This window comes from Parambassis ranga, chromosome 20 (genome assembly GCF_900634625.1).
Source record: "Parambassis ranga chromosome 20, fParRan2.1, whole genome shotgun sequence".
NCBI lineage: Eukaryota > Metazoa > Chordata > Actinopteri > Ambassidae > Parambassis > Parambassis ranga.
Window position 1 is genome coordinate 13,182,244 of NC_041040.1, and position 12,898 is coordinate 13,195,141.

The following is a 12,898-nucleotide window of genomic DNA, read 5'->3' on the forward strand; positions in this document are numbered from 1 at the left end:
TTTGAGAAAAAAAAAGAAAGTCAGAGATATTTGTGCACTGTTTCAACTCATCAGCTCATCTGATAATAACTTTAAAGCAACAAAAAGGGTGACAAGATTTAAAGGAGAGGCTTACAGGTGTCAAAGGGCAAAAAAAGAGAATATTTTGGGATGTTGTATACCAAAGGGTTAAGATAAAGGGTAGGGAAGACGCTTACAGCTGCATGCAATAATTCTCAACTCCTCCATCATGAGCCTTTTATATTTTTGTGTGTATGAGAATAGATGTCTGGTGGACAAAGACATCCGGTAACAAGAGAGGACGCGCAGTCAGACAGCGTTTTACACCTCCTTCCTCTTGTCTCTTCCTCCTTGCAGCTCCCTCTGCTCCTTTTATGTGTTTTAATCACCTAGTACACACAAGGGACCCGCCTGTAAAACCTGTTGCAGCGTTTTATAATTTGCAACGGATCCCCACACAGCCTGTGAGTGTTTCTCATTACCCAGCATGCTCGCTGGGCCTATAAGACGTGGACAGACGTTTTCATCTTACACCAAAATCCCAACAAATACTGAGTGGGTCCGCAACTCACTGTGTGACAGGAGCGATGGAGACCCGCTTGTGCCTGAGCCCCTGAAGTGTTATGAAAACCTTACAATGTTCCTATGGCAACTGGCGGTGTGTACTGCAGAGACAGATTATCTATAAGGCATGTTTACAGAAAACAATAAATTCCAATATGCTTAGGCAGGGTAACACTGCTCCAACCGAACCGGGTTTCTGACGAATAAGTCGGGGGGGCCACTCTAACTAACCAAAGATGGAAAGCAATGGGGGTAAAACGAGAAAGCATATGGTTTTAAAAATCATAGCATAATGCCATTATAAAGTTAGCCTAAAGTCGACGGACATGTCACAAACAGGAAACAATCTGTACAGGAACAAAGGCATGTTATGGATTACGTCTGCAAACTGTAGGCGGCTGACGTAATGAGCTAACACAGATTGACAAGGTGGGCCTCGCATGCAGAATAAAAGCAATATGACACGATCTTCTTCAAAGGGAAGCAAATGGAAATGTATGTCACAACGTGAGGTTAATGAAGAGATACAAAAATGTTGAAATTTTCTCAGACTGAAGTAACTTCACCATAAGATGCTATTTGCACATTTAGACCATCACAAAAGCCAAAATCCATGAATTGTCAGTGATGCTCTCATTTTATCTACTAACAGGAAAGTGAGTACTCAATCATCTACCAGCTGTTTTCTTTTCTTTTTTTCTTTTTTTACAAGCAACTTCACACATTTTACAGCACAGCAAACAGACAGTAAACACCAGGGCAGTGCTGTGTTTTAACATGTGATTAAGACACAGCTAATTAGATAGTGCACAGTAAAACAGTGAGGGGAATCGTAAAAAGGGGGTGGGGGGTGGGGGTGGGGGGTCTGGGGGGGGGCTAAAACAGGTCTGACTGAGGGATCAGGTACAACCAACAGACGTTAGAGCCGGGGCACAGCAGGCCGCTGACAAATGATCGAGGTAGAGTTTCTCATTTCTGCTGCCTCCTCTGTGGTGGAAATGTAAATAACAGACTCTCTACGGTAGAAAAAGAAAAGCCCCCCCCCCCTCCTCCTCCTCCTCATGTCCACCATCCATCCATCCCTCTATTCTTCTACTCCCTCTGCTCCTATGCAGTGGTTGGTCCCATGAAACAGGGGTCAAGGTACTAATGGAGGACCTTGTGGCCTTGTGTGCCTCTGGAAACACCGCACCACCACCACCACCACCACCACCACCACCGCTGCTCCCAGCTCTCTTATAAATCAAGCAGGCTTCATTGAGAGTGTCAGAGTCCTCTGATGTCCTAGCCATGTCTCATTTCAAAGTCCTTCTGAAGGCTCACACGGTTCCACGTTTACTCAGTGGGCACAGGGGAGATCTGTATGTGGGAGTCGGTGTGAGGGAGGAAGACGGACAGACAGAGGGAGAAAGACTTTGGGTAGGGAGGGAAATTAGGAATAGAGAAGATGTCTCTGAGGGAAAGGGGGCCTCTAAAACAAATGTTTATTTAGTAACTGTGCTGCATTAAACCTCTTTTTTAAAGGCACCTACAATAAATCACACCAGTGAGGACGCATTACCGCATCACTCAAACATGACGTGTGTATTGGTAAATGTAAAAAAAAAAAACGCCTGCCTCTACTACACATGCATCTATAGCGTGCAATCAAAACAATGTCCCTCCATTCATGGTGAGCAGCGGGCTGCATTCTACAGATGTATCTTTGAGATAATGGCTTTCTGTGGTTTCCTTCTGATGGATGCTTTCATAACAAAGCCAGATGAGTTACATATGGACGTAAAATGACTGCTTTCCTCAATGAATGAATGAATGTCTTTCTGCACATCATCTCCAAACTCACAGACACATAAATACACTCCGGGGGCATATAATGAAAAAAAGAGAAAACAAATACAACTCTATGTAATCAACAAAACCCACTGACATATCAGAGGTTTACTTTAGTTGGAACCAGGGGTTAGCTTAGCTTAGCACAACTACTTGGAGAGAGAGAGAGAGCACAACACCTCTGAAGTTTATTAATTAACTTAAAATATTGTGTTAAAGTCACAAAAAGTGTTTTTGGAGCAGGTTGACATCAAACAGTACACCACAAGTCCCAGTGAACAAAGCATCCTGTTTGCTGATTACTTATTTTGGCTGTAATAAGTGTAGGATTATAAACTAATAAAGATAAAAACATAATATGATTCAGTTAAACTACAAATTAAAAACAGCAATAAAACTTAATTTCTGAAGCTACACAACGTGGGCTCTTGCTGCAGTGTGAGGAGAGAAGTCACAGGTCTCGGCTGTACCATAAGGCCAAATTTATTTGTCTGCCCAATTCCCCTTCCATCATGAGACAGAACACACGTGGTCTGCTGAAAATGCTTTCATCACAGTCTCCTGTTCTATAGTTTAGAACAAATACATACTTTTATCCTTCGAATCTTGTCATCGCGAGGCTGGGAGATAGTTCGGTTAACTGGCTGCTGGTTGTAGGTGTACCCGCATACATGTTGGATGATCAAAGCTTCACCTCCCACACCTTTTTTTTCTACATTAAATAGGTGTCTGCGTCAGGGTTTATCTGTAACTTTGTGTATTTACAGTGTGGTTTAATCTGCTGTATCATCAGATACTCATCGGCCTCTGAGCCTGAGATAGTGGCCATGTTCAACAGGAGAGGACAGGCCTGCCTGTTTGTTAAGACAAGCAAAAAGAGAGGTAATCTCCCTTAAAAAATGAGATGCACCTCCTGTTCCACTTACCCCTGCATTTTCTCCTCATTCACATTTACGTAGTGAAAGTGTGGTTTACTTTATCTTCCCTTATCTCTTTAAATGCAAAGTTGCATTTACATATAAAACAGAACACAAGCTGCCACTTGTGACTTTATTTACAGAGGGGATTTAGAAGATCATGAAGATACTGTTATGAGACAGGCAGACACACACACACACAACTGTTATGTTAAACTGCAGGAGTATATGACACCTTAGTCGTAACTGGTGTTAACCCCCGATGTGACTGTTGTTTTGAGTGTTTCAAAATGTCTGCTGTTTGAGGCCTGAGAATGTGTTAACATCCAGATGAGAGGGAGGTGAGTGTGGTGGGGCTCAGACAGACAGAAAAACATTCCCCAGTCGCTACGCTCATCTCCATAACTCACTACACAGCCAAGAGAGCACCGATCCCACTGTGGGACGTTAACGACCTGATTCACAGTTACCTGCCTCATTCAGGGTACAACTCCCGAAGACGCAGTCTCATCGTTGTTGTTTGTCTTATGCCCTCAGACAGGGTTTAAAAAAAAATCACTTATAGTTCCTGTATGAGGCAGGAGGAGCCTGTTCTTGTACAGCAATGAAGCTGTCAGCAAAGTCTGTTATTTCATATACTGTGTGAACGACAGAAATCAAAAACAACTTTTATAAACAAATAGCATCTAAGCATCTGGAAGATCTGATTTCATCAAGTCAGGAAAACAACAAAAGAGAGTAATTACAACCAACAATACAGATCATTGTGTTTGGCCTATATGCGTGGTTGTTTTTATGCCTGTGAGGTAAACATGTACGCCTGCAATTACTGTCAATGTGTGATTTGCTTTTGGAGTGCTCCTGTGATGATTAATTCTTCGAAGATTTTAGCCACAAGACGTGTGTCAGATATCAAATTTAAGGATTTCCTGGGAGAGTTGTGCAATAGAGGTTTGATATGCTGAGCAGCTCTCCAAGAGTGGGACAGGACTGACAGCATCAGAGTCAGTTTGTGGTGCTCGGTTTGTATCTATGTCGTAAGAAGCTGGCCCGGGGAGCAGCAGATCAGGAGACGAGGTAGACCTACACACACAAAACGTCACAGCTGTGTGTCAACTGGATAATTCCCAAACTGGGCTCAAATAGAGGAATATTCATTACTAATGAACTCCTTCCTGTTTGGTTTGTATATAAGGACAAGAGGAGACATAAAACAGTTTGCATAATGCTGATAATGAAACAAAGTATAAATGTTAACCTTTCCAGAGTGAAATTTTAATTGTGTTGGTGTTAGAAAATGTGTTTTTTTCCCCACAGGTGACACATCTCACACATCTTCACTGGGACCTTCAGAGGAGAAAAAAAAAAACGCAACCCTTATCTCAGGGACCTTTTCAGCAAGGCGAACTATCATTCAGTATCAAATGACATTAAGTTAATGAGGCAAAGATGCTACAAAGAGCCGCAGGTAACGATTTAGCAGCCCGGACCTGGGCTCACACCTCCCACAGAGGTGACGAGTGAATGAAAGTGTGATTGGTTTACAGACCCTTTATCCACACCAAATTTGTGTGTGTGGGAAATCACACGCCGGGCCTAACAGCACCGTGGGCTGCAAGGCCACTGCCAAAACATCTTGCTTCTCTTAGCATAGACGTGATAATGAATGTAGCACCTCTGGTTGCTTTAAAGCAATCCCACTGGTCTGGCAGGTATGTAAACAACAACAAGGCAGAGCAGTTCATTGGTACACAAATTGATGGAAATCAGACTTCCTATCTTTCCCTCTATTCACTTTTGTCCTTCACAAAACCAAAAATTCATACAAATTAAAAATAAAAAACTACATACAAGCATCAGTATAACCAGCAGTAGATATGGCGTGGATGTTTTTATCCTTAACAGTGTATCAAATTCAGCTTTAAGACACTCCAGGTAATGGAATTCTGTCTAAACTGGCAGGTACGGTAACACTATCCACTCTGCTCACTGTATATTTGACTGACAATTTCACACATCTCTGCCAACTAAAAAAGTGTCAGGTAACTTTTAGTACATACTTTACAAACAGATGCCAACAGCCTAAAAAGCAGAGGCAGGCATTTTATGTATATTACAACTGCACTGAATTTTACTAGTTAACCTTTTAATGTCTAATCAAGCAAGGAGCATGGCATATTTCTTATGTTAGACAACACATTAGCTTCACCTACTTTGTTGCATATCTCTTATATAACATTGTGAGTTGTGAGACCACATATGCGAGTGTGTGTGTTCAGTTCCACACCATGTCAGCTCTTAATAGACATGCTAATGTTCCAAACGGGCCACTTGAAGCTATCAACAGCTCCCCTAATGGGCAAGTTCATGTTTATTCTGTCCCTACTGATAACCGCTTCCTCTGGTGAGCAGGGGGGGGAACTAATGAGAAGTCACTTTTATCTCCCATTTTTCATCTTTTCTGAGCCATCTTAATCAATTTCTCTTCAGTTCTTCTCTGTTTTTCTCCAGCCTGCCCTCCTCTCTCTCCTCCTCCATCATTCTTTCACTGCTCTTCTCCTCTCCCGTCACACTCTAATCTCCTGGTCTGAAAGGTGTTTCCTGAGGAGGGCTTGTGGGTAGACAGGCGGAGGTGATGGATAGCTCTGTGGGTGCTTCACTTCAACTCTTTTTAGGGCGGGAACAGGGTAGCGATGGGGAGCGCTATGCATAAATGCCCTAATTTGACCGTGAATGGTGTCATTCTCGTGGTTACTGTGTGGGTCATCATGAAACATTTTAACAATATTCTGCCTGTTCAAAAACAATGATTTACAACTGCTTCATTTTCCTGCAATTAAATTATTGGCACGATCATTTTTTTTTTGCAGTGCTTACATTTCTAGTTGTTGAGTTCTTGGGTGGGGTCAGCTCATTGAGGCAACAGATGAATGCCCCTTCAAGCCAAATTTCTGGATCATTACACTCAGCTGTGACTTGATATCAGCCAAATATTTATTGTGTCTTTTCAAGCTGTTGGCATGTTCTGTTTTGACCCACATTTTCATCTGAGCATGATGTTCAGTGGAAACCAGGGACAAAAGCACCTATTTAAATCCTGACAGGATGCGCCATGTGCCAACAGCCACTCATTAATATGCCGATCATGCAACAGTTTATGTCTTTGGTTCAAAAACGGATGTATAAACATTTTAAAAAGATGCAGTTATTCACTTCAAAATGTGCACTCAATGTTCATTCAAACCATCAGAGCTGCGTAGATGCCGATCAGGTCTGCGGTTAGTGATTTAGGATACGTCCAGGTGGCATGTTTGGTTACACAACACCGGCACATAAAGAGGAGACAGACATGACAGATAAGCAGGGAGAAGAAGCTGTCCGACAGCTGCCGGCCTGGTTGGGTAACACTCCAGTGGGACCCCCTGAGAGGAGCCCAGCCTGTGGTAACGTCTGCGCTCCAGTCGGGGAGGAAGACTTCAAACACAAGGCTTGTACAACCTCCGCCCCTCAGCAGCTCCTTCTCCTGCTGTTCCCCTGAGCTTCATGGGGGATCTCTGAAGACCATCCCAGCAGTCACCACACCATGCATCAGTCTTTTCTATCTGCCAGTACGCTTCCCATACTCACAAAAACGACCTTCTATAGAGTGGCCTTTAAACCTACCTAAGTGAATGAGACTGCCCCCTGTGCAGGTGCTATGTCAGCGTGCTGGGATATGCAAAGCTAAAATCAGCCAAAGGCTTCTGAGGCCACACTTTTGTATTTTCTCCAAATCCCTTTGTGACAACCATACATCAGTTATAAACCCACTTTTACCGCATTTCCAGCCAAACAAATTAAAGCAAGAAGGTGCACTCCTCACTATCGGTGCACATTATCCACTACCCGCAGCCTTGTTGCTTCATTCTTTAACAGAGCACCTCTGCTCGGAGCAGAAATTCACACACCAGGACAAGGTCATATGTCCAATTAATTTTAGCAGCACTTTTCAATATTACGTTTGTGTAGAGAGGTTTATATAACCCGAGGGCATGGTTATCTGCATGTGTTTGTGTATCTGGTGTAAGATAACAAAACAGTCAAGAAAGCAGCAGGCATGTGACCAAATGGTGTTTTGGTAAGGTAAGAATCAGCCTTGGGAAAAGCTTTTTTTTTTCTTTTTTCAAGGACACTCATAGTGCTACCTCAGTAAATAAATCCTGTTTATAGACAAGTTAAAGGAAACAGCTAGATAACAACCTACAGACAACCTGGTCCAACATCCAAGAGGAAAATAATCCAGAAGAGCGGCCCTCATTACCTGAAAGCATGTCTACAACACATTTTAATCCTGATACACTATGATCAACATGTCACATCAAATCAGCCAAAAAGTGCTCTTGCTGCAGGAAACCGAAGCAGCCACAGCTGACAATCCGGGAGACAGGCCCCTAGGACCCAGGGTGGCTCAGCTGAGGACATTACTGCACGCAAAGCAACTCCACACACACCCAAACACACGCACAAGAGTCTGGTGGCATACAACAGTCACCCTGTCATCTTCGATTGCAGGCCAATCATGTTGGACCAGCGACACCTCACACACAGCTCAGTGGGCCTTGGCCCCCCGGTGTCCCACTGCCGCCACAGAGGGACTGCCAGATAGTTATTTCAGCTCTGCGGAACAAACACAGAAATCAGTCTGTCTGAACAGCAAGTAGTTCAGTCTAGTAAATGTCTTAATATATCTCAGTACAATGTCCTGTGAGTTAGCCTGCTAACAGACCTATCCATTGTGGATTTAATTGAGAAAAATGGATTTGACTTTGAGTGCTGGAAGTCTGCGGTCATGAAGTAACTTGTGATGTATGTCTTTACTGTGCATCTGTTTGATCAAAAGGTTGTCAGTGGTGCATTTTTAATATAGTGTGCCTGAAGTGTCTTAACAAAGATATAAAGTTGGAAATATGCTGACTGGCATCTTTAGCTCCAGGCTAGTTTTAGCTAACATAGCAGCCTATGGGCTCACATGTGTTTGGCAGATGGCATCGTGTAAACGACACATGAGTTCAGGAAGAGCGTGCAGTGTTATATCTCATACATTCAGACCCTTGAGGAATGTCTGCACACAGCCTAGCATTATGGCACTTAAGCCCTGAGCTCATGTACATATGTACAGAAGGTGCTTCTGTGGATGAAGAGCAGACCAGGTAAAAAATGACAAAGATAACACCCCTGCTCTCTGTCATTGAAGCTATAAAAAGCTATTTAAAGATTTTACTATCAGTCGGTATCTTTTACAAGCATTTAATTAATCACCCTTCCAAAATCACATTCCATCCAGTGATATAAAAGTACACTCTTCCGATTACTGTGTCCAGACTTCCCACTGACATTAAACAAATGTTCACAAAGAGGTGCACGCCTGACAGCAAAGACTAAGGAGCGACACATGTCTCTTTTAGTTTGAAACTAAAACAACAAAGTGGTCACTTCAAGCATTATTTACAGTAAGATCACTAAGTGATCAGATAATAGTCTTTTGCTGATGCTTAAAAATTATGACAAAGGTTTTGTTCTTTGTTCGAGTTGTAGTTCTTTTTCCAGCAGTTAGTTTATTTACATAAAACAATAATATATTTGATGACAAAACGAAACCCCTGACTGTGACTCTCACCTCTAGGACACACCTTTCTAAAGGAGCAGAGTAATGTCTGAAATCCCTGTTCAGTGACTACTGTCTTTTTTATGTGTTTGCAAACTCATTCATAACTGGTGTCTATATCTGGCACATCTTTATTTTATACATCATGGGCAGAGAGGATTTCCTTTGGCTGCTGATCTCTATCATTTGCTCAGGTCTGCCTGACATAAACCTCCATGAGGGTGTAGATAATGCTGCAGGAAATTCCCAGAGAGATGCACAATAAAACTGACTGGGGTCTCCACGTGTTACTGTGTTAATTGTGTGTGTGTGTGTGCAGCAACAGATCCAGGCTCCAGGAAAGGTTTTATCAGCTCTTAGTGAAGAGTTTCCCTGTTCGATCTCATCAGATTTACAATGTCTAATTGCAGAGATTAAACTACACATTGGGCGTTTGTGTGAGTTGGTGCCAGGGCTAACACATGTAGCAAGGGAAACACATGGAACTATTTTTTTGACAACACATTGATCTGTATTGTGCATTTTGAATGCCAGCAGATGTGAAAAACTCATTATAATGACTTACAGGTATTCCTGAGAGCATTATTAGTATGTCAACGGCAAGCCCATCCTCAGAGCTGGCGTAATCTCTGCCACTGTCCACCAAATGTGTGACGCCTTCTGGACTGTTCAAGTGTTGGGGTTTGAGGGTCTGCTATTGGTGACCTCTTATTGTTAGGTGCTCCCTTTGTGGTCATACTACTCACTGTACTGAGAAGAGAAAAAGAAAGGCCTTCTCTAACAGTCGGTCATGCCCCAGTGCTTCTGGCAACAACAGGTCCCAAGGACGCAGGCCTGCCTGGCCTATATTGGCTTGGCTCTCAGTTAGCGGTGGCGACACTAGCCCCCTGTCAGCTGTCCCATTCGGGGCTGAGCCGGCCCTTTATTAAAGCTTTGAAGACCGCTGAACAAAGGGGCGTCCTATGTTTAGATGATAGAATATAAGCAACTGGTTTTCTGCTTGGGCAACACAAGACAAAGAGCCTCCTTCTGAATACGGAGAGAACGCGAGAGAGAGTGAGTGAGAAAACCGGAGAGGGAGGGAGAAAGAATGAGGGGTCCGCCACAAGTTGTGGAGATACTCCATCAGAAGTCGGGATGGGGATTACTTTGATGGATTGAAAATCATGGTGAACCGACGAATGTTTTTTAATCCTGGGAAGTCCTGATGCTCTGGTAATTGACGCCTCTAATAAAGAGGTGAGGCCTCTCTGTTATGAAGAGGATCAGACTCCTGTCAAAGTCTCATCACAATATGCCCTACATACAACAATGTATACAGTGCATGCTACACTTGACTGCACCTGGACAAGCACAATGTAAATATTGAGCGTGTCTGTTATAATTGGCCGTAACTGGGTTATGGCATCAGAGTGTGCAGTTAAAAACAAAACAAACAATAAAAACAAAGAGCAGCCCCGGTTGTAGTTATTACACGAAAAAAGGGAAAAACATCAAACTTAACATGAACATCAGCTGAGAAAAAAGTTGATATTCTCTATCCAGAAGTGTTTGAAAAGTGTTTTCCCAAAATTTGAAATTAGACAATGATTAAATGTGGAAAAAGTCAGTGTCTGAACTGCAATGACCTACACTATAAGCGCAACAAAAAGTTTGAAATGTTGTCATCCAGCAGAGGGCGCTAAAATTAAATCACTGTTAGATTTATCTATAGACATATGAAACAATCTAGTAATGTAAGGTTGTTCGCGAGCAGATAATCATGATGCCAAAGAATCCCTAACTCTGTACAAAGATGACGTCTTTCTCTACAAACACACCAGATCTGTGGACTCAAAGGCTAATATCTGCTGTACTAGTGAGGTCGACGAGGCAACACAAAACAGTTGAAATCAAGTGTACAACGTCTCACTGTCCACACAAAGAAGTGGCAACCAACGTCATGGAACAGCCACATACATGCAAATAGCCGGAGTACCAGTAATACACTGAACTAACTCTAAGAAGCACAAAGAGCGCCCCCTTTCTTTGACAAGCAAATTACTGCAGCAGTGCACCATAGGCACACTAAATACTTTTCTGCTTTCTGTGTTTCACTGATTAAAAAAACAATACATCTATGACACTTTTGGTAACATTCAACTTTTACACTCATACTCACTGTGCTGGATACGCAGTACATCCACACACATACCTGGTCATGGCTTGCTTGGAGGGTGCTCCCGGTGCCGTGGAAAGTCATTTGCACAGGGGAGAGAGTCAGATAGGTCACAAAATCCTTGCCACTCTGCGCATCGCTGTACTGCACCTGGAAAGGGGCGCACAGACACTAAGTAAGTCAACTCACAACACACAGGGGAACTGAAACATCTTAATCTTTCAGTGGGATATGATCTTGTATTTTTGGAATTGGTTGGCTGGAGAGTAAATCTTGCATGACTAATTGCCACCACAGACCATTTGTGGACAATTACACCACACCATACAGGGATAGCAGTGGAGGGGAATGAATGTAAGGGTGTTCATGTGTGGTTTGCAAGGAGGCATCCAAGGGGGTAGTGATCACATAGCTGGCGACCCTTCATCATTGAGAGGTTAACTCTGCAGGCATTCCTAAATGCTGTGCAATCAGGGCTGTTATGACATGACGCTCCTCCAGGACAGTCTGCTCCTGAGACGTAAAGGCTTTCGGTAACACTGCCTGCCTGTCTGCCCTACTTCTCCTTGGCTCTCTCTTTATGTATTTGCATGAATATATCTGTATAAAGTGCATGTGTTTGCCTGGCCTACTTATGCCCAGGACAGCTGCAGGCATCTTAATGAATAGAAAAAAAATAACCATGAGAAGTGAAAGAAGAGAAATATCTGTCTGATGCAGACAGACAAAGGGGCGAGGAGGAACGCAACAGGACATCCCTCATTCAAAGTGGCATGACACTTCAATAAGGTACAAGAAAAAAGTCAGCCAGCAGGTATGGAAAAACTAAGACTGAGCTTGAAGGTTTTAGAGCAAAAAGAAAGTGCACTTCAAACTGCTTGAGTGAATCAGACATAATAAAAAATGCTGCTTCTGCATTTGTGAGCTTTTCAGTTATTACTATTAAATCAAGAGTATTTTTCTTTGTGTGCAAACTCTCTGCACTGGATCAAGGTCTGATCTTATCTAGCCCATAATTTAGTGGCTATACATGCTGGACTGGTGTGTATGCACACCAGAGCGGCTGTATACGATCTGTGACTGAAAGCTTCCAGAGTGAGAGGTGTGTGTGTGTGTCTGTGAATGAGTTATGCACAGCCGGCTTTACACATGGAAGTCTGCCTAACGTGCACAAACACACACAGATATAAATATGTGCCTACTAAGATATGAACAATCGTGTGATGTTACAGGCAGTGTATGCCTACATGCTGGCGTGCATAGTGTGTACACACCTGTTGGTGAAGAGATGGGCCCACAGTGATAAATTGTGGAATGCAATCTGTAATGTGTATGAATGATGAATGCAGTAAAGAGAACCATGGAAAAAGCCTTCCTTGACAAGTTAATCTTTAATAAATTCTCGAGGCTTCAACATTAAGGCGATGGAAAAAGAAAGAGAGACAGAGAGAGGTACTTTTAAGGGGTGAGAATACTGCAGGGCAGCTTGGTAACATGAATTGTAGGCAGCATATGCATAAATTTAGTCTCTATGTAAAATAAGACTTACCAGTGACTGCCAACATTTAAAGTCAGTTCTTAATAACTTCTACTTTACACTTATCTCAGTTGTTGGATGCTGTGGCTCAAGATGTCTGCCGTATTTACAGGTATTTAATGGCTACTGCTCCAATCAGCACATCTTATTTGAATTTTAAATGCATTCATTTTCTCTACTTTGATTTATAACCCTTTAATACTTGTAAGACCTTGCAGTCACCCTCTGTCAGAAAGTTTTAAACATAT

The 12,898-nt window shown here is 42.7% G+C and overlaps 1 protein-coding gene across 1 annotated transcript in view; it reads right to left on the bottom strand.

Moving 5' to 3' along the window:
- stau2 (staufen double-stranded RNA binding protein 2) overlaps positions 1-12,898 on the bottom strand; it is a 70,767-nt gene that overhangs the window by 10,812 nt on the left and 47,057 nt on the right. Inside the window, exon 13 of the mRNA XM_028432621.1 lies at positions 11,150-11,263. Within this exon, the coding sequence (XP_028288422.1) occupies positions 11,150-11,263 (114 nt within the window). The remainder of the gene's footprint in view (positions 1-11,149; positions 11,264-12,898) is intronic.